The 22,628-nt window shown below is 40.2% G+C and overlaps 1 protein-coding gene across 4 annotated transcripts in view; it reads left to right on the top strand.

Moving 5' to 3' along the window:
* The window catches only part of samd13 (sterile alpha motif domain containing 13), a 28,987-nt gene extending 7,008 nt beyond the window's left edge, over positions 1–21,979 (top strand). The window contains exons 1-4 of one of the 4 annotated variants that reach the window (XM_012960558.3): positions 2,484–2,607; positions 11,681–11,759; positions 17,785–17,896; positions 19,095–21,979. In XM_012960558.3, coding sequence (XP_012816012.1) covers positions 2,598–2,607; positions 11,681–11,759; positions 17,785–17,896; positions 19,095–19,238 — 345 coding nt within the window. In that variant the 5' untranslated portion in view covers positions 2,484–2,597 and the 3' untranslated portion in view covers positions 19,239–21,979. 4 annotated transcript variants of the gene reach the window in all.
* Positions 21,980–22,628: the final 649 nt, after the last annotated feature.

Genomic DNA, 22,628 nt, shown 5'->3' with positions numbered 1-22,628 from the left:
TATTGGTGTGTAGGCAGCCATCTCAGTGCATTGTACCTGAGTCTGAGCTTTCAGAAGGAGTCAGTGCTAAACATCAGAACTGCATTCAGGTAACCTATTGTTTCTCCTACTCCCATGTAACTGGAGGAGTCCCAAACCGGACTTGATACTATTGTGATATCTACTGGGAGCTGCTATCTTGCTAACTCCCATGTAACAGGAGGAGTCCCAAGCTGGACTTGGATTTCTTACTATTGAGTGCTATTCTGTTATCTACTGGGAGCTGCTATCTTTCTACCTTCCCATTGTTCTGCTGATCAGCTGCAGGGCGGGGGGTGGGACGATATCACTCCAACTTGCAGCTCAGCAGTAAAGTGTGACTGAAGTTTATCAGAGCACAGGTCACATGTCTGTGGCACCCTGGGAAATGAAGATCATGGCTAGCCCCATGTAAAAATTGTTAAAATTAAATGTAAAAAAAAAAAATCTCATTGTCATTTTGAAAAACAGATTTCAATGCAGGATTCTGCTGAAGAAGCTCTATTAACTGATGCATTTGAAAAAAAAACATGTTTTCCCATGACAGTATTGCTTTAACTATAGGCTTTTTACTTGCCCAGTAAGCAGGGAGCATGGCTCAGGGTTGGAGATGAGGCAAGAAAGTTTGGCCAAGATGCACTTGGATCACTTTAAATCCAGACTGACAACTATTTGACTGTTAGAGTGTATCAGCTACTACAGTTGGCCTATAAAAACAGATATTGATTGTGCAGCTTTAAATTTTCTTTTGGGGCGAGAACCACATTGACTCATTAATGCAGACCTCATTCTGACGGCCGGTATTTGCTGTCATTGGGTCCAATCATTTGGCCCTCATGGGCCCCAGAATTATTTATATTTAATATAAATAATATTCTTAATTTCCCAGGATGCCATGGCCATGTGACCTGTGCTCTGATAAACTTCAGTCACACTTTACTGTTGAGCTGCAAGTTGGAGTGATATTACCCCCCTCCCAGCAGCCGATCAGCAGAACAATGGGAAGGTAGTAAGAGGTAGCAGCTCCCAGTAGATATCAGAATAGCACTCAATAGTAAGAAACCCAAGTCCGGCTTGGGACTCCTCCTGCTACATGGGAGTAGGAAAAACAATAGGTCACCTGAAAGCAGTTCTAATGTGTAGCACTGGCTCCTTCTGAAAGCTCAGACTCTGAGATGCACTGAGATGGCTGCCTACACACCTATATAACAGCTAAAAAATATACATTTGTTGGTTCAAGAAAAAAATAGAAATTGCAGAGTGAATTATTCGCTATGTAAACAGTGTAATTTAGACATAAAATGTATACCATAAAAATCCTGACAGAATCCCTTTAAGCTTTAAATAGAAGCAGACTAACGTCACAGAAATGCTGCAGAAAACAATCCTATGCATCATCCTCTATGGAAACAATTTTTAAAAACCTGACATGGACCAACAACCCACATTTCTACCTGCTTGGACCCACTACCCTAAATCACAACTGGCTTATCCACAACCAGATCCGTCGCCTGCTGACCACCATTAAACAGGAAGGACTGTTGCCGCAAACCAGAAGTGACATCAGAAGTGGGCAGGGTAGAAAAATGTTTCAAAAAGTAAAATATAGATAATATAAAAAAACATGAATACAACCCACAACCTACATCCAGAAATCCTACCCACATGGCACCTGCTTTTCTTGCACGTAACCCATAGATACCCCACCTGCTGCTGTGGTGGGATTTTCTAACTCCTTGAGTTACCTTCTTAAAGGGGTGATTCACCTTTAAGTTAACTTTTAGTATGTTACAGAATGACCTATTCTAAGAAACTGGTCTTCATTATTTATTTTTTATAGTTTTCTACATTATTTGCCGCCTTCTTCTAACTTCTTGCAGCTTTCAAATGGGGGTCACTGACCCCGGCAGTCAAAAAAACAATTGTTCCGTGAGGCTACAGTTTTATTGTTATTGTTACATTCTTTTCTATTCAGGCCCCCTCCTATTCATATACCAGTCTTTCATCCAAACCCCCTCACTGGTTGCTAAGGTAACTTGGACCCTAGCAACCAGATAGCTGCTGAAACTCCAAAGTGGAAAGTTCCTGAACTGAAAATGGACTAAAAACTACAAATAATAACAAATGAAAACCAACTGCAAATTGTCTAAGAATATCACTCTTTACATCATACTAAAAGTTAACTCAAAGGTAAACAACCCATTTAAGCCTCTGATTGACTCTACATACAAAGTATGCCTTGCTAATAACATACTAGTAAGAAAGCAGTTTGTGTGGTTACAATATGAAATTAGCCATGGCTTTAACAAACACGCATATCCCTACCTTGCCTCTCGCTTTGGGCTCTCTGTTAAATGCATACTATTCATTTATGCAGTTATTTATAACTGTCTAATCGGCGTAAAGTTGTTTTCACGAGTTGGCAGCCGCTATTTATTGATAAAAAGACTACATCACCCAGCATGCTCTCCAGCTGCAAGGGCCGCTGCTATTGGCTCACAGTGCATTGCTAGTCGTGCTGCATGTGTAAGCCGTGCCACGGGGAGGAAGCTTAGTGTGTGGGAGTAGTGCTGCTGCCTATGAGAGAGGGTGAGTACTCGGCTACATGCCTGCCGCTGCTTCTTACTGCGTGTGGCTGCAATGTTTCCTTCATTTTGTATGAACTGCAGCACTGGTGGGGGTGCGCCTCACTGTGACACTCACTGCTGCTGGAAGTCTCTCACACTGACCCCTACTGCTGCCTCTCCCATTGGCTGGGATCTCTCCTAATAGTTATGTACAGTGGCCAGCACAGCTGTAGGTGCCTCCACTTTATTCATCTCAGTAGGGCAGAATTGCTGCTTTGTGGTTTCTGCTGTTGGGCTTGTCTTTGTTCAGTCTCCATAGGCTTGCAGAATCTGTAGCAGAAACAAAACAAAAGGTTAGACTGATTATAACAGGCAGGACGGCACTATATACTCCCCAAGCTCCCCCCTACACTCCTTCTTTTCTCTTCCCTGGCGCAAACTCTGCCTCCTTTGTTTGTGGCTAGTGGCTGGGGTTGAGAGGGCTACTACTGCTGCCTGTCCTCCCTCCTCTAGCACTCCTGACTCCCTGCCACATTCACTTCTATTTGCTCCATATTTTGCATGAAGGGGCAGATGGAATAGCAACACTTTGTCAGCACATCTATGGCAAAGTCTAGGCTCACTTTCAGCTTTCAGAGGAGCCAAAGTGTAATGTAATGTAGGCCAATACTTGGACTGCAGGAAACAGGGAGGGTGTACAAAATGCAAAAGGTAAAACCACTGGACAATGGGAAAAAAAACTCAACCAAGCCTTGGATTAAGGATTAATTCACCCTCATAACATTCCATTTCTCATTCAGTCAGCTGTTGCTTTAATAAACATACATATTCCTGCCTTCCCTCTTACTTTGGGTTACAATGCCTATGCCTGCAGCACCCACTGATAGCAACCCCGCTACTGTCTCCCTGCCCCTAGGGTTGCCACCTGGCCAGAAAAAATTATGCTTTGTGCCAGTGTTATTAATAGGGACAAAAGCTAAAAATATAGTAAGGCTGGTACTTTTCCCCCCAGAAATGTAGGCAACCCTATCTGCCCCTTTTGCGTGCTCACTACTGTTTATCTTCAATCCATATGTAGCGTGAAAAGGTAAATGTGATAGCAACACTTAGGGGCACATTTACTTATCCACGAACGTCCGAAAAGCGTCCGAATGCGTTTTTTTCGTAATGATCCGTATTTTGCGATTTTTTTGTAAATTGTCGCGACTTTTTCGTAGCCTTTACGACTTTTTCGAAAATTGTTGCGACTTTTTCGTAGCGTTATGACTTGCGCAAATTGTCGCGACTTTTTCGGATTAATTCAAGCTTTAGTATCGTGACATTCCTTGGGCCAGGTTGGAGCTGCAGAGTGCCATTGAGTCCTATGGGAGGCTTCCAAAATCATGCAAAGTCTGAAAGGTTTGCCCGCCGTTTACGAGCGCTCAATACGAAAAAGTCGCGACAATATACGAGCAAATCGTAATGGCTATGAAAAAGTCGTGACAATTCACACAAGTCGTAACGGCTACGAAAAAGTCGCAACAATTTACGGAAAAGTCGTAATGGCAACGAAAAAATCGCAAAAAATACGAAGAAGTCGCAAAATGTTCGTTTCCAATCCGATTTTTTCCCATTCGGATTCGTGGATTAGTAAATGTGCCCCTTAGAAAGGTAAAATGTAATGTATTATTTAAATGCTTATATGGGAGAGAGATAGCTGAGTGAGCTATATTTAAAGAAAGGCTACATAAATCAGCATGCTTGCAAGCTACAAGGGCTGCTGCTATTGGTCAGTCCTGTGTTGCTACTTACACTGCATGTGGAGAAAGCTTAGGCTAATGCCACACGGAGCATATTCTCGGCAAGCCGAAAACCGCCTGCCAAAAACACGCCCCACTACTGTAGGTGCAGGCACAAATAGCTGATATCCACCTAAAAATGCGAGACTTTGCATTTTTTAGCGGATAACAGCTATATGTGCCTGCACCCGAGCGTATTCAATGCATTCGGGTGCAGGCACAGGTAGGAGGATTGTTCAGCATATGTAGCATAGACTGCTTGCCGAGAATACACTACATAAACTATGTGTGGGAGTGCTTAATCCAATAGGATTGTTTTGCCCCAATAAGGATTATATCTTAGTTGGGATCAAGTACACAGTACTTATATAGTGTTACAGAGAAAAAGGGAATAAAAAAAGACATATTTGATTAAAATGGAGCCTATGGGCAATGGCCTTCGTATAATTTGGAGCTTTCTAGAAAGCAAGTTTCTGGATAATAGATCCCATATCTATTGTAATGTACAGTTTTCCAGCACAGCTTTTCCTAATTTTCCTTAGGGCTGTCATTGTTTCACATGACAAACTGCAATTTGTTTAGTGTGAGATACAAGGTATCCCCCATGCGCAGACCCCTGCATTTATAAGGTCATGGAATGCCTTGGTGACAGCTGATATCCTTATATATATATAAAAACAGTGTACATAATCCTCCATATACCTATATTTCTGTTTGGGTCAAGAGTATCTAACCTGCAGGCCTCTACTTGCTGCTGGATTACAGTAGTGGGATACTGTGATATAGATCCTTAAGAAGTGCAAGTCATAACATGGCAGTACTGGACTGAAAACTTGTATAACGGCATTCTACAACACGTGGAATTCAAGTGTGGTATGGGCCACAAAAAGTGGAGAGCTTCCAATAATATGTATTGAGAATTTGCAAAAAAATAGCTGTAGTTAAAAAGAACTGCCTTAAGGTGGCCATACATGGGCCAATAAAAGCTGCTAATTTGGCCCTTGCAAACCTGGTCAGCAGTTTATTGGCCCATGTATAGGGACCTCCAACCTGACTGATATCTTGCTGTTGATGGGATCCTTGCCCAAGAGTCAAACAAATGAATCCGCCTCAGATCAGTGTGGCTTAACTAGTGATGAGCGAATCTGTCCCATTTTGCTTCGCCAAAAAATTAGCACATCTGCCTATTGTAACATGACTGCAAATTTTTCTTGATGAAATCTTGCGGAAGTTTCATGAGACAATTCGCCAATGGCGAAATGCAAAATTTCACTGCAAAAAAAAAATTTGCTCATCACTAGGCCTAACCAATGAGGACCTACACAACCTCATGAAACAAGCTGATCTTTTAGGGCGAAGACACGCGTGGCGATTAGTCACCGCAACTTATTAAAAAGTCAGTTGCAACTTTCCCACCTTAAAATATAAGTTGCTGTGACTAATCGTCCGCACGGATTAGTCGCCACAACTTTTTAAAAAGTTGAGGCTACTAATCGCTGCGTGTGTCTTCGTCCTTAGTGTTACTCTTGCCCATGAACATGCTAGGTTTTACAGTTTATGAGTTCCAAAAAAACCTGGGGACCTTTTGTACTTAGTACTTTGTAAAGGTATAGGAATTATTATGCAGAATGTTTAGGACCTGGGGTTTTCTAAGGATCTTTGCATAATTTGGATCACCAGACCTTACATCTGCTAAAGATCATGTAAACATTAAATAAACCCTGTAGGATTGCTTTGCCACAAATATGAATTCATGCAGCTTAGTAAGGATCAAGTAACTAACTGTTTTATTAGTAGAGAAAAAGGAAATAAGTTCTAAAACTTAGAATAATTTATTTGGAGATGGCCTTCCTGTAATTGGAACTTTTAAGTTAACAGGTTTAAGGATCACATACCTGAATAAGAGCGAAGACACACAGGGCGATTAGTCGCCGTGACTTTTTTAAAAGTCGCAGCAAATAATCTGCATAGCGAAAACTCGCAAGTGTTAGTCACAGCGACTTCTGTTCTATCTTATGGCAGAAAAGTCGATGTGATTAGTTGCCACGACAGACTTACTTAAAAGTCACGGCGACTAATTGCCCCGTGTGTCATTGCCCTTATTCAGGTATGTGATCCTTAAACCTGTTAACTTAAAAGTTCCAATCACAGGAAGGCCATCTCCAAATAAATTATTCTCGGCAATGTGGAACACCACACTTTGGCCATTAAACTGGATAGTAATTTAAACACTAACATTTAAAAAGCGATTATGTATGTTCAGGTAAGCAAATCCCAGGGTTTTCTGTTGGCAGATTTGGTGTTACTGCAGTGTTCTCTCCAGGCTTATCCTGCTGGTCGTTCTGTCCAGCCCCAGTCTTATTTGCCATAACAGAAAACGTTAATGGAGACACACTGTCATGCTGCATCTTTAGACTTTTAGATTAGTTTTCACATGCACAATACATTTCTCATTTACTATTTTTCCTTTTTTTCAATGGTTCCTTAAACTCTTGTTGTATTTCTTCATTCCTATTAACTTATTTTCATCTGAGTTAAGCCACATGGGGGGATCCTTAATGCTGTTAGCTTTCTTTACTAAGGGAATACATTTGGAACAGTATGGTTTTAATGTAATTTTACATAACAACAATCTTGTTCTGCGGTTTTGATTACAGATACCAAATGTCCCAGTCTACTGATTGAAGTAATGCCATTAGGTTGGTAACATTTGCTTTCCTGAAACGTAGAGTCTTTGCTGACCCAGTGTATGTTTGCAGTCACTATTACCCAGGTGTTCATGTACAGTAGAACCCTCATTTTACATTTTTCAGGGGGCCAGAAAAAAATGGTGTACAATCGGGTAAAATGATTGCATTATGCATTATATACAGGTCCTTTTCAAAAAATTAGCATATTGTGATAAAGTTCATTATTTTCTGTAATGTACTGATAAACATTAGACTTTCATATATTTTAGATTCATTACACACAACTGAAGTAGTTCAAGCCTTTTCTTGTTTTAATATTGATGATTGTGGCATACAGCTCATGAAAACCCAAAATTCCTATCTCAAAAAATTAGCATATTTCATCCGACCAATAAAAGAAAAGTGTTTTTAATACAAAAAAAGTCAACCTTCAAATAATTATGTTCAGTTATGCACTCAATACTTGGTCGGGAATCCTTTTGCAGAAATGACTGCTTCAATGTGGCGTGGCATGGAGGCAATCAGCCTGTGGCACTGCTCAGGTGTTATGGAGGCCCAGGATGCTTCAATAGCGGCCTTAAGCTCATCCAGAGTGTTGGGTCTTGTGTCTCTCAACTTTCTCTTCACAATATCCCACAGATTCTCTATGGGGTTCAGGTCAGGAGAGTTGGCAGGCCAATTGAGCACAGTAATACCATGGTCAGTAAACCATTTACCAGTGGTTTTGGCACTGTGAGCAGGTGCCAGGTCGTGCTGAAAAATGAAATCTTCATCTCCATAAAGCTTTTCAGCAGATGGAAGCATGAAGTGCTCCAAAATCTCCTGATAGCTAGCTGCATTGACCCTGCCCTTGATAAAACACAGTGGCCCAACACCAGCAGCTGACATGGCACCCCAGACCATCACTGACTGTGGGTACTTGACACTGGACTTCAGGCATTTTGGCATTTCCCTCTCCCCAGTCTTCCTCCAGACTCTGGCACCTTGATTTCCGAATGACATACTTTGGACCACTGAGCAACAGTCCAGTGCTGCTTCTCTGTAGCCCAGGTCAGGCGCTTCTGCCGCTGTTTCTGGTTCAAAAGTGGCTTGACCTGGGGAATGCAGCACCTGTAGCCCATTTCCTGCACGCGCCTGTACACGGTGGCTCTGGATGTTTCTACTCCAGACTCAGTCCACTGCTTCCGCAGGTCCCCCAAGGTCAGGAATCGGTCCTTCTCCACAATCTTCCTCAGGGCCCAGTCACCTCTTCTCGTTGTGCAGCGTTTTCTGCCACACTTTTTCCTTCCCACAGACTTCCCACTGAGGTGCCTTGATACAGCACTCTGGGAACAGCCTATTCGTTCAGAAATTTCTTTCTGTGTCTTACCCTCTTGCTTGAGGGTGTCAATGATGGCCTTCTGGGCAGCAGTCAGGTCGGCAGTCTTACCCATGATTGCGGTTTTGAGTAATGAACCAGGCTGGGAGTTTTTAAAAGCCTCAGGAATCTTTTGCAGGTTTTTAGAGTTAATTTGTTGATTCAGATGATTAGGTTAATAGCTCGTTTAGAGAACCTTTTCATGATATGCTAATTTTTTGAGATAGGAATTTTGGGTTTTCATGAGCTGTATGCCACAATCATCAATATTAAAACAAGAAAAGGCTTGAACTACTTCAGTTGTGTGTAATGAATCTAAAATATATGAAAGTCTAATGTTTATCAGTACATTACAGAAAATAATGAACTTTATCACAATATGCTAATTTTTTGAAAAGGACCTGTATATTGGTGGGACCTCAAGAAAACAGTGTGAAATGAGAAAAAAAATAAAATCAGTGTAAAATTGAGGTTTTACTATACTTGTACATTTGTCATTTGCTCTGGTTTGTTAGAGATCGTTAAATCCAGTAGAGCATAATTTCTGGTTGGGACCTCAGCAACCTGTGACATACATTTGTTTTGCATCATTATTGTTTCCATTAGCAGTGCTGGTAATACTGTTGTTTCAATAAATGGGTGATTATAATCCTTTATTAACAAGACTTGCACAAAACTTGCAGCCTCCTCTGGCCAAAACCCGTGGGTTGGGTGGGTTCGGCCTGGCATTCACACAACTTTCACCGCCCCAAAAGCCATGGGTCAGACAGGTTTGGCCTAGCCGCCACAACATTTTTGCAGGTCGCGAGCAAGTTCAGACTGAACTTTATCATGTGCCCACTCTGCCCATGACCTTACTTTGGCCTGCATCCACCACCAGACATTGCTACTTATAGATTTATTCCTGCCCCGCCCCTTTCGTAACATCAGAGAGAGACAGGTGTGGGTCTGTAAATACAAAGGTTCAGTGGGTTAGAGTTGTGTGTGGAACAAATCAGGTGTGGGTCGAATTTTTGTAGACCCACATATCATTAGAGCTGAGCCTTCCTCTTTACTTACACGAGGGAGTCTATAGCATACGTGTACAAAAACTTTAGCTGTATCATTCTCCCTGAAAACATATTTCTTTATGCTAGGTATCAAATTATATAATAAAATTTCTCCTTCTTTTCTATTTCCCCTATCTCTCGAACACAAGAGAGCCATGGTTTACCTATGCTCGTCTAGTGTAATCCAGCTCTTTCATTTTACCGGCTTCTTGCATTAGCAAACATACAGTACATTTAATACCAGTACCAGTTTTTATATCTTATATAACTTATTTTCCTTCCTGCCACATGTGATGTACCCAACCACGTATTCACCCCCATTTTCCTTATTATTTTCCCCATGCCTAGTTCAGCCTCCAACCTTCTATCCATTCTCTTCCCCAAAGCAGCTGTGCCATCATCACTGAGGTGCAGCCCTTCCCCAGCAAAGAACCTTGAGCTGATGGGCAAATCAGCCCAGTTCTCCAAAACAGTTTTACAGACAATACAGTGTTTTAACCCATAATTCCAGTGTTAATTAAGGTTGCCAGGAGAAGTTGCAGCTGATGCATCACAAGTTTGCTTCACAAACTTGAATTGGATGTAATTGCTCTGAAATGTCCAGCTGGTGAAATGTGCGGCATATTCTTTCCAGTGCAACTGTGCTGCAGCAATTGGTGCAGGCTGGTAGCAAATCAAGCGGTTGCTCAAGGCATATAGGCACATCAATGCGAAATTCAGAAAAGGTTAGCAGCACTTGCTTTGCAGCGTTTGACTTATTGAGGTTTTAAACTAAAGAATGGAAAGCCTTGTGCCTCACATGCAACATTTAGGTCAATGACAGATGGGCTGCTTTGTTAGCTGATGGAAAGCCTGTGGACAAAGCACCCAAAAATACCTTTCCTTCCTTATTTAATAGAATCACTTCATATGTCATTTTATATTGTCTTTGCCTTGAGACTTGCTTTATGTCGGTCTATGTAGTTTTATATTCTACTTGCCCTGAATACATTTCTCTTCCTGCACAGATTTTAAAGAAAAAACAAATGTTATCTATTTCAATTTTAGTTTTTGTTTCTATTACATAAAATGCTTTTATTCGGAAAGGCATTTTTAATGAAAAGAATAATATAGGTATGTGGCACACCTTGCTCCCAGGAACTGTACAGACTGGAAAAAAAATTGCCAATAAATATTTCAGGTTTCCGTTTTCTTTTCTGTTTGTATTTTCCTAGCAACTGCAGATATATAGTTTTTAATCATTAATTGTTTAAACTGGCAAATACGGTAAGGTTTGGAAGTAAGTGAAGATGAAGCATGTGTGAGGTATAATAACTGTGCTCTGTGTTCTGTATCTTTAAGATGTCAGCCATTAAGCAGGAGGCACTTGGTGTATGAGTTCACTACGTCACCATAGCTTGCAGCCAGCCTGCTCTTGTTTCCGTGTGTCAAATTGTATCTCATTACTGAACTCTACGGCCAGGCCACTTAGCTCTTAGTATATTGTGATTTTTCTTTTTTTTTTTTTGGATTTCTTTTTTTATCTTTGCATTTTGTTAAATGGTCTGTTTGCAGATATTGGGAACTTACAAGTCTCTGCACTGTAATGAGAATGGAGAAAGGATTATTTTGACAATATGGAGTGTGAAACATTTGATTTTGTTTTAATTTAAAGTTTCTTTTCCCAGCTGATAGGAAGAGATACAAATAAGAAGGTAAGGCTGCATGATATGCGTTCCTTTGGTGCAACAGTGTCAGTACTGCACAGACTGCTGATAGAAATACAAATGAATATGTTTTAATGAATGAGAACAAATGAGAAAAATGGAAAAAACATTGATTACAAAGTATACAGGGATTCCAAAATACAGCAATTTAAACTGTGGTTATAATGATTTTTAAATAAATATGATTTTTTTTTGTTTTGTTTTGCCCTTTCGTTCAGGTGATGAAAAAAATCTCTCTTAAGATGCAGTATCCTCCAGAATAGTTCTGCTTTTAATTGCAACACTTATTATTATTGCAGTCGCAATGCCATGCTCTCAGGCGTGGATAACCATCTGCTCATTGTATTATCAGCATAAATATAGGGCTGATTTATGTGCAGCAAAGTCTGAGCAAAGATCTTTTTCCCTAGGTATGAGGTGCTGTGATGAATTCTAACATTGATTGAGGTGTGGGAGATATTTCTAGTTCAGTTAATGGCTGCTTCAGAGATGTGTGTTTTTAATCTTCATTGTAGAAACCAAAGAAATCTCCAGCATGCCCATGGTGACAGGGATTATGGAGAGCAAGGAAAACGGTGCTGTGGATGTTAAAAAGTAAGTACTGTTATAGAAATCCCTAACGAGACATTTTTGATCCAGCTTTGCAGGTAAAATAGACCTGTGTAACAATAATATAAAAAAAAAAAAACTGGAGGTTGTCTCAGCAGTGGGAAAAGCACAATGGAACACTTGAAACAGAAGGAGTTATCCGGTAAGGGCATATATACAGTGTAGTGTTTCATAGTATCATATATTGCACCCAAAACACTAATCTTTTTCTAGTGCCAGTTGTTATAGTTGAACAACACCAACAATTGTTACTTTAATATTCCTGTGTATATACTCTGTATCCCTTTATTGCATGGGGATTAAATAATATTTTATTTTCAAAGAACATGATTGTGAGTATAATGAGAGCACAGTGTGATGAAATTTAAAGACAAGCATGTGTGGCTAAGATCTTGCTGCGGATTTAGAGATATGACAGATGTGACTGGACAATTGGGGGACTTGTATTCTGTACCTGTGCCTCTAAGGGCAATGACAGACATGTAGTTTTGTTGACATAATTAATCTCTGCTATAGCGGGCAACAAAACATCGCTTATTTCCTCTGTACTGGCTAACATGCGAATTGCTGCTGGGGAAACATACGTGGGGCAGTTTTCTCAGGAGGAAACTTTGGGCAACTTTGCATAGTGTATGTTTCTCCAGCAGCGATTTGCATGTTAGCTGTAGCAGAGATTAATAGTGGGCAACAAAACGTCCCATCTGTCATTGCCCTAAAAGACAGTTATAAAGAGAGCCACCTCTGTAACACATTTACAACTGCAACCTGCAACACGGTTGGAGTCTACACCCATAAAGGTGTGGTTTTCATTCAAGCATGTACTTTTACTTCCTGAACTTATCTTTACAAGCTTCTCCTTGCATTGGCACAAATAGGTAGATAGACCCTCTAAAATGACATTATGTTAACGATTTACAGAGTTCACAGACACAAGTTTTTTAATGAATTTATTCCTGAACAAGACAGGCATTCTAAAAAGATGCTTAGTTTGACTGTTGTTGCTTTATAAAAACATTTTATCATTGTATTGTAATTTGCCCATAAGGAGCAATATTTGTATTTTTTGGATGATGTTTACTTATAGCTAAAGCTACTTCTGAAGAATAATTTGCCATATGTTTTAAGGGACGTGTACAGAAAAATAAATTGAATGTAAATTCCACATATACAGTGGCTTGCAAAAGTATTCGGCCCCCTTGAACTTTTCCACATTTTGTCACATTACAGCCACAAGCATGAATCAATTTTATTGGAATTCCACGTGAAAGACCAATACAAAGTGGTGTACACGTGAGAAGTGGAACAAAAATCATACATGATTCCAAACATTTTTTACAAATAAATAACTGCAAAGTGGGGTGTGCGTAATTATTCAGCCCCCTTTGGTCTGAGTGCAGTCAGTTGCCCATAGACATTGCCTGATGAGTGCTAATGACTAAATAGAGTGCACCTGTGTGTAATCTAATGTCAGTACAAATACAGCTGCTCTGTGACGGCCTCAGAGGTTGTCTCTGAGAATATTGGGAGCAACAACACCATGAAGTCCAAAGAACACACCAGACAGGTCAGGGATAAAGTTATTGAGAAATTTAAAGCAGGCTTAGGCTACAAAAAGATTTCCAAAGCCTTGAACATCCCATGGAGCCCTGTTCCACCGATCATTCAGAAATGGAAGGAGTATGGCACAACTGTAAACCTACCAAGACAAGGCCGTCCACCTAAACTCACAGGCCGAACAAGGAGAGCGCTGATCAGAAATGCAGCCAAGAGGCCCATGGTGACTCTGGGGGAGCTGCAGAGATCTACAGCTCAGGTGGGGGAATCTGTCCATAGGACAACTATTAGTCGTGCACTGCACAAAGTTGGCCTTTATGGAAGAGTGGCAAGAAGAAAGCCATTGTTAACAGAAAACCATAAGAAGTCCCGTTTGCAGTTTGCCACAAGCCATGTGGGGGACACAGCAAACATGTGGAAGAAGGTGCTCTGGTCAGATGAGACCAAAATGGAACTTTTTGGCCAAAATGCAAAACGCTATGTGTGGCGGAAAACTAACACTGCACATCACTCTGAACACACCACCCCCACTGTCAAATATGGTGGTGGCAGCATCATGCTCTGGGGGTGCTTCTCTTCAGCAGGGACAGGGAAGCTGGTCAGAGTTGATGGGAAGATGGTTGGAGCCAAATACAGGGCAATCTTGGAAGAAAACCTCTTGGAGTCTGCAAAAGACTTGAGACTGGGGCGGAGGTTCACCTTCCAGCAGGACAACGACCCTAAACATAAAGCCAGGGCAACAATGGAATGGTTTAAAACAAAACATATCCGTGTGTTAGAATGGCCCAGTCAAAGTCCAGATCTAAATCCAATCGAGAATCTGTGGTAAGATCTGAAAACTGCTGTTCACATATGCTGTCCATCTAATCTGACTGAGCTGGAGCTGTTTTGCAAAGAAGAATGGGCAAGGATTTCAGTCTCTAGATGTGCAAAGCTGGTAGAGACATACCCTAAAAGCCTGGCAGCTGTAATTGCAGCAAAAGGTCGTTCTACAAAGTATTGACTCAGGGGGCTGAATAATTACGCACATTCCTCTTTGCAGTTATTTATTTGTAAAAAATGTTTGGAATCATGTATGATTTTCGTTCCACTTCTCACGTGTACACCACTTTGTATTGGTCTTTCACGTGGAATTCCAATAAAATTGATTCATGTTTGTGGCTGTAATGTGACAAAATGTGGAAAAGTTCAAGGGGGCCGAATACTTTTGCAAGCCACTGCATATAGGATTTATTTCTTCCACTACATACATGTCATTTTATTTCACCTATTCTCATGCCTTTCTTGTGCCTATTGTCATTGTAGTTCACCTAGACTTGTGCCAGCTGCCTGTTTCTTGCCTTTCTATCATGGGAGCCCTCCTTAAGACTGCAGCTGATGGACACTGGCAAAGACTGTAGCTATAAACAACACTTAACGCTTGATCTCAAATTTATACTTAACTGCATGTATTCAACAAAGGTTTTTGACAGGTAAACCCTCTGGGCATGTACACTAACACCCTCGGTTTATACTCGAGTCTGGTGCCATAATGGCCTACGCCCACCTTCTTTAGCAGGAAGCTTCTTTAATTTAATTTTATATTTGAACCCGAAAAGTCTGTTTGCCCCTTTAGCTTGCTGTCCCACATTATTTTTAATCTTTATGACTGAACTGTCCCCTTCTCTCTATGCTCTAGCCACAGGCATCCTTCTATAGACTCTGGCTGCAACTTTTTCACCTCCAGTTGCTTCATCTACTATCCTCACCTGTCCCATTCTGCACTAGACATTGCACTTTATATTCTATCTCAACTACAGTCATGACCAAAAATTTTGGCACCCCAGACATTTTTCCAGAAAATCAAGTATTTCTCACAGAAAAGTATTGCAGTAACACATGTTTTGCTATACACATGTTTATTCCCTTTGTGTGTATTGGAACAGAACAAAAAAGGGAGGAAAAAAAGCAAATTGGACATAATGTCACACAAAACTCCAAAAATGGGCTGGACAAAATTATTGGCACCCTTTCAAAATTGTGGATAAATAAGATTGTTTCAAACATGTGATGCTCCTTTAAACTCACCTGGGGCAAGTAACAGGTGTGGGCAATATAAAAATCACACCTGAAAGCAGATAAAAAGGAGAGAAGTTCACTTTGCATTGTGTGTCTGTGTGTGCCACACTAAGCATGGACAACAGAAAGAGGATAAGAGAACTGTCTGAGAACTTGAGAACCAAAATTGTGGAAAAATATCAACAATCTCAAGGTTACAAGTCCATCTCCAGAGATCTAGATTTGCCTTTGTCACAGTGCGCAACATTATCAATAAGTTTGCAACCAACCCATGGCACTGTAGCTAATCTTCCTGGGCGTGGACGGAAGAGAAAAATTGATGAAAGGTTGCAACGCAGGATAGTCCGGATGGTGGATAAGCAGCCCCAAACAGGTTTCAAAGAAATTCAAGCTGTCCTGCAGGCTCAGGGAGCATCAGTGTCAGCATGAACTATCTGTCAACATTTAAATGAAATGCTATGGCTGGAGACTCAGGAGGACCCCACTGCTGACACAGAGACATAAAAAAGCAAGACTACAGTTTGCCAAAATGTACTTGAGTAAGCCACAACCCTTCTGGGAAAACGTCTTTTGGACAGATGAGACCACGATAGAGCTTTTTGGTAAAGCACACTACTACTACTACTACTACTGTTTACCGAAAATGGAATGAGGCCTACAAAGAAAAGAACACAGTACCTACAGTGAAATAAGGTGGAGGTTCAATGATGTTTGGGAGTTGTTTTGCTGCCTCTGGCACTGGGTGCCTTGAATGTGTGCAAGGCATCATGAAATCTGTAGATTACCAAAGGATTTTGGGTCACACTGTAGATCCCAGTGTCAGAAAGCTGGGTTTCCGTCCGAGATCTCTGGTCTTCCAGCAGGACAATGACCCCAAACATACGTTAAAAAGCACCCAGAAATGGATGGCAAGAAAGAGCTGGAGAGTTCTGAGTCCAGATCTAAATCCCATTGAACATCTTTGGAGAGATCTTAAAATTGCTGTTGGGGAAAATGCGCCCTTCCAATAAGAGAGACCTGGAGCAATTTGCAAAGGAAGAGTGATCCAAAATTCCCGGTGAGAGGTGTAAAAGGCTTATTGATGGTTATAGGAAGCGACTGATTTCAGTTATTTTTTCCAAAGGGTGTGCAACCAAATATTAAGTTAAGGGTGCCAATAATTTTGTCCAGCCCATTTTTGGAGTTTTGTGTGACATTATGTCCAATTTGCTTTTTTTTTCCTCCCTTTTTTGTTCTGTTCCAATACACACAAAGGGAATAAACATGTGTATAGCAAAACATGTGTTACTGCAATACTTTTCTGTGAGAAATACTTGATTTTCTGGGGTGCCAACAATTTTGGCCATGACTGTATATATCGTTTTGATTTTAACTTTGTGTTTTAGCTTGGTTGCTGATTGAGCTAAGGGGGTTGATACCATATTGGTTTTGTTGACCCTCTTCTCCGCTTACAGAGCTAGTTTACTGTTTTTCTTTGAAACAAATATTTAAAAACATATATCCCACTAATGCCTCAATTAATGTAATTTTATTGGTATTTATTTTGATTATTGAAACTTAGCAGTAGCTGCTGCATTTCCCACCCTAGGCTTATTCTCGAGTCAATAAGTTTTTCCAGTTTTCTTAGGTAATATTAGGTACCACATCTTATATTCAGATCGGCTTATACTCAAGTATATACAGTACTTACCACAATACTTTTTTCCAAGTTTTTTGAACTCCAAGGTCATTTACACCTTTGTGCTTATTTTCCGAAGAAACTCTGTCTGTCTGTGTGCCAAAGGGAAAATACAATATTAGCCTCCAAATTTGTCCTTGAAGAATAGCTTCAACAGGGATTCATTGAGCCTGGCACTATAGGGGACCCACAGGAATCTGGAATACATCTCCTCAACAAAGAGAATGAATTCTCACCAATGTCGTTAATGCATCTACTTTTACTCCTACCTCTGCTTGGCATCCAGTTAGCAACACAAACGTCTTATGTTGTTCCTGTCAACTTTAGCACTTCCACAGTGGTACATTCCCATTACCTTATGCCATGGCAATAAGGCATATGTGGGCATATTTGCACTGTAATAACTCATTCAGTTAGTTCTAGCTGGCATTCATACCTGGCACTGATTAAAGTGTTTCATGTGCTTTAGTCCTTAAAACAACTTTACACATAAATAAAGTTGTGAGTATGAGTACAATTCCAACCTGACCAGATTCATGTCTGGCAATAAAGAAGTAAATTTGGAAGTGATCGTAGAAATTAATTTCAACTTCTATATATAAATCCATCTGACAAAGTAATGTGATTTATTTTTATACAGTTAAAATAAATGCATTTAACCTTCTCACTTTTATAAATGATGTTTCTATTATATTCTTTTTCTGCCTTTATGCATTACAGCTCAGTGGAGAATGGGAGACCGCCTGATCCAGCTCACTGGGCTGTGGATGATGTTGTAAATTATTTCAAAACTGCAGGATTTGAAGAACAAGCTAGTGCATTTAAGGAACAGGTACATGGAAAGGACTCCTTACAACTTGATGTTCTCATGTGGCTCTACTGCATATAGTTTCTAAAAGGATTCTGCACCTCTTTAGATGCTTTGCCTAGCGACCCGTCAATCAGAATGTACACTTCAGCTTCAGCTGGACATTGTACATTTTCCCACTAAGTGGAGTAGTGTTGGGCAGTTCACAAGTGGAGGAGGGTTTTACTGCAGGACTTAACAACATAGCTAGCAACAGAGCTAAATTCTCAGAATGCAATTGTATCATAGCCACAGTGCTACTCTTTTACCCATAGATTCTAAAAGTCCCATAAGAGTGACAATCAAGCATACAGCAGCACTTTGCAATGTATACTGTACCTTGGCTCAGACTAATATTAGGGCTCTAATGCCATGTAACAGAAAGAAAGATGTAAGGACTTCATCTTCCTTTCATGTCTGTTTCTTATTGCAATTTACAATACAAAATCTCTGTATTAAGTCAAGGCTTAAAGGAGAAGGAAAGTCATTTTGCCATTTTACTGCCAATAGATTTGCCACATTAGTGCCACCTAGAACAATATATTTATTCTGCAGGAACCATTACTATACCTAAGTAAACAGCTTAAGACAGCAGCAGCCATTTTAAGTAGCTTCCTTACTGTAGTCTAGCCGTTATATCTGAGATCACACATTCCTAAGGGAGGGGGGAGGGAGTTCTTAGCGTTCTGGTGGGAGGGGGGAGCAGCAGAGACGAGAGAGCTGCGCAGACTCTGGCCACTGGAATTAAGGGTGTTTCTGAGAGAGGAAGTCAGACATTGAAACATCATGTTTACAAAAAAAAGAGACAAGAAATCCTGTGTTTCTTTTAAATAGAGGACTCTGTAAGTGCTTATGGCTGTATTTACCTAGACTTAGTTTTTATCTTTCCTTCTCCTTTAACAAACAGACACTATCCCAGTTTTTTTCTTTAGGAAACATGCTATGTAAATAGATGAAATGCATGTTGTAGTGGCTTCCTTTGAAAAATTGCCCCAAAGGAAGAAATTAGCACTTTTTCTGCAAATTCCGATTTTCTTCACACATGCTGTTTTAGAGATGGTGATTTTATAGTTGTTTCATTGATTTGGGATTGATTATAAGGATTCTTTATCAATAGCAAATAGGTTTTGATTAAATGGCAAGCAAAAATAATGACTGTACTTTCTATTTCTTTGTTTTAAAGGAGATTGATGGAAAGTCGTTACTGCTTATGACAAGAAATGATGTTTTGACTGGACTTTCATTAAAATTAGGCCCTGCACTCAAAATCTATGAGTACCACGTGAAGCCTTTGCAGACCCAACATTTAAAGAGCAGCTCTTCATAAGAATGAAGCAAATGGAGTGTAGAATATAGCCACCTCCTAACCAAATATGAACCTCCACCCAGACAAATACTTGATTTAGGAACTGAAAGAGAAACTGACAAGCTGTGCGTGCAGAAATATTTTGGAACTTCCCGGATAGTTTTCAGAGGGAAGTACACTGGCATTTTTCTGCTGACTTGAGGAAAAGGCAATGAAAATAGTTGATGATTCTCTAGAAATCTCCAGTGTTTTATAGAAAACATTGAACTGCTTGAATGTTAAAGGACTATTGATTTAAAACAATGAACATTTTTCTAGATTTTGCTCCAATATTTCCTTTGCCGTATGTTTAGGTCTGTCAGAAACAATGGCAACTCGAGTTACAGGAAGACACACTTAATACTGTGTAAATGTGATTCTAGTCAATACTGCTTGAGACGTGCATTGAAATTTCAGTTTGATCCAAGTGCTAACAGCATGTGGCTGGTTAAATGTTACAAGTCCTATCATCTCCTGCAAGCCAGTGTTTTTATTTGGTAAACTATTTGATGGCTCAAAGTGTTATCATTTCCACAGCATTTTGAAGTAAGTGATGAACTGACTGTATAGGCATCAGAAGATGTTGCTAGCCAAGTTGTCTGTTGGGTTTCTGTTCACTAACCAGTATGTCCTGAACCACATTGCCCTGCCCAAGGCTTTGCTATGCATTGTGGGGTTCAACATCTGTGGAGTCCTCTATCAACTGGAACTTCTCCAGCACTAAACTGCAGATCTAGAATCAGCAGTTTAACAATTACTGAAGCTCTGCATATACATATATATTTGAGGAATCATTCAAATACATATCATTCTTAAGATGACAATCATTAATGCAAAATATATTTTTATGTGTTTACATTGATCATTCCTGGCAGCCTTACTGATCGTTTGGCACTGCTAAAAGGAAATAGAATATATGTATTTTTGTGCTGGAGACTTAATATTACTTTTATTGCTGCTTATTCTCTTTTGTGCATTAAACATTGGGCTGTGCACAAATACCAGTCATTATGTTGGGGTTCAGGACATGGACAATGATAGGTGCAGCTAAAAATAAAAATACAGCATCCTTCTTCTATAGTAGATCCAGCTCTGCCATTATATCAAAACACCCTGATACAGTGTTTTATTCAAGAACCAGCAGTACTGCTGTGCCTGGAGCTTCCCGGCGAAGGCCGTGAGTTAGTGTGAGGTGGCAGGGGCAGAAATGATATTTGTAGTTGTACTCAGTTAGGCACATTTAAAATATTTCCACAGAAATAAAAATTTCCAAAAAAATCAAATATTTCCTTAAAATAAGTTACAGGCCACCATATAGAACTCACAAAAAAAAATAGGACTGATCAATGCACATTTCTGGTTTCATGCTCCTATAAACCTTTGTCTCCAAGTCTCCTAGAATCAACCATTTCCTGTTGATAGGGTTAGGCTTATGCCACCAGTGCTGATTTTAAGCCTGTGTTTATATGGAGGCCAGGAATCAGCTGATCCACTGGCATCAGCAGTCCCCTTTGCACCCAGAGCCACCGTGTTGCCCTGGATTCAGACACGCAGAGTGAATTTTTTTGCACCAAAACGTGATACATTTTTGCACTGAAATATGCTTTGTGTGTCTGAATCGAGGCTGATGCAGTGATTCTGAGTGCAGACACAGGAGGACATGGTTACAATAGGAGGGGCTGTTTCTCAGCTTGCGCTTTTATACAGACTGAGAAAGAGCCCCATGTGGCCTTAGCTCATAATATATAGCCTATTGAGTTCTATAACACAGATACAAACCTGCCAGTGATGACCAATATCTCAAGTTCTACAACTTTTTGATTACTTGCAGCCTGAGAAAACTGGTATTTTACAAAGCAGGTTTGTACAAGTACAAATCAGGGTACTCTGAATTTTTTCTTTCAGACAGAAATAAAAGAATATACAGTATATAGATTTTGAGACCCAATAACAGTATTAGTAACAGTAGTTAGCCTAATATTTTCTTCAGTATAAGTAGAATGAGCATTATTCCCTAGTATACATAACATGCTCTGATGCAGGCCCAGGTCTGATTTGTGCCTCCCTATCAAACCTTCTGCCTGCTCACTCATGTCCCTTATTACAACCTTTTTCTTATTCTCGGGTTTCTTATAAATCCATATCCTTAAGCTCCCACAAAGTGATACAGACCCATGATATTTCTAAATGTAACATGTTAAATGGATATATTAAATTGTTCCCTTCTTTTCCTTTACAAGCAGAAATTTTTTTAGCATGTTTTGTATAAACAAATACTGTGTCCAATATTTGGCATATGTAAATCCATGCCTGCAGTGTCTTACCCTGAAATTTGCCTTTTACATTTCCCAGGTACTGCCAGACACTAGAGCCATCCCATGGTGGATGCTGGACTTTTTAGTTCTTGAAAAAGAAAGGATACAGTGAACTTTAGAAATAATTACATATAAAATTATTTTCTCACTAAAAAAATATTTTGGCTTCTAGTCACAATTTTACAAATGGTAGTAATTTTGACTATACAAACTGGTGCTTATAGCAGCAAGTCTGGCCACTTTCCTAGGTGCTTATAACTATGATTGGTGCTTTAATATGTAAGGAATACTAAAAGTGCATGAGATAATGGTTGTGACTGCACACATCAGTGTAGCTTGGGCTTTTTAATGCTTTATGTGTTAAACCTATATGCCATTGAATAAAAAAAAAAATTAATTTGAAGAAAATATTAATATTCTTTATTTTTGTCTAATAATTATATCAGTTGTCATGTCACCCAAATCTATATAAAAAAAACTGTAGTATGATATAAAGAATGAAAAACAAAAAGGCGTTTGAAACTAAAAAGGCACTATACAAGGGATTGCACTCGGGAGACTGTAAGTACCCAGTGGCAATATGAGTTGCAGTATGATTGCTGGTGTTACTCAGTGTGCATCTTGTCGCATGTATGTGGTCCTGGAGCAGCAGTTCCATGCAGCATTCACTTGTGAGAGATGCAGGTGGGTTTTCCTCTTGGAATCTGAGGTGCAGAATCTAAGGGGGGAACTGGCAGCACTGAGGGCAGCTGCAAGCATGGGGGAGAACAGGAGGCTCACTGAGCAACCACTGGCAGGGGCCGGTGTAGTGGGGGGTGGAGAAGGGACAGTGGAGGTTAATGAGGGAGACAAATTTGTGACAGTAAAGAGGGGAAGTAGGGGACGCAGGGGTAGGGGGGCTGGTTCACTGCTTGTACAAACCAACAGATTTGCCGCTTTAGGTGAAGATGCTGGGGAAGACAGCTCTGAGCTAGCATGTATGGAGCGGGCTGACTCTCAGAGCACCCTGGGAGCCGGCACCTCTAATACAGGTGGGGGTAATAGTGCTAGGAAGGGA

Source organism: Xenopus tropicalis, chromosome 4 (assembly GCF_000004195.4).
Source record: "Xenopus tropicalis strain Nigerian chromosome 4, UCB_Xtro_10.0, whole genome shotgun sequence".
NCBI classification, from domain to species: domain Eukaryota; kingdom Metazoa; phylum Chordata; class Amphibia; order Anura; family Pipidae; genus Xenopus; species Xenopus tropicalis.
Note: the sequence above shows the minus strand (reverse complement) of the source record. Positions and strands in the feature narration are given on the sequence as shown.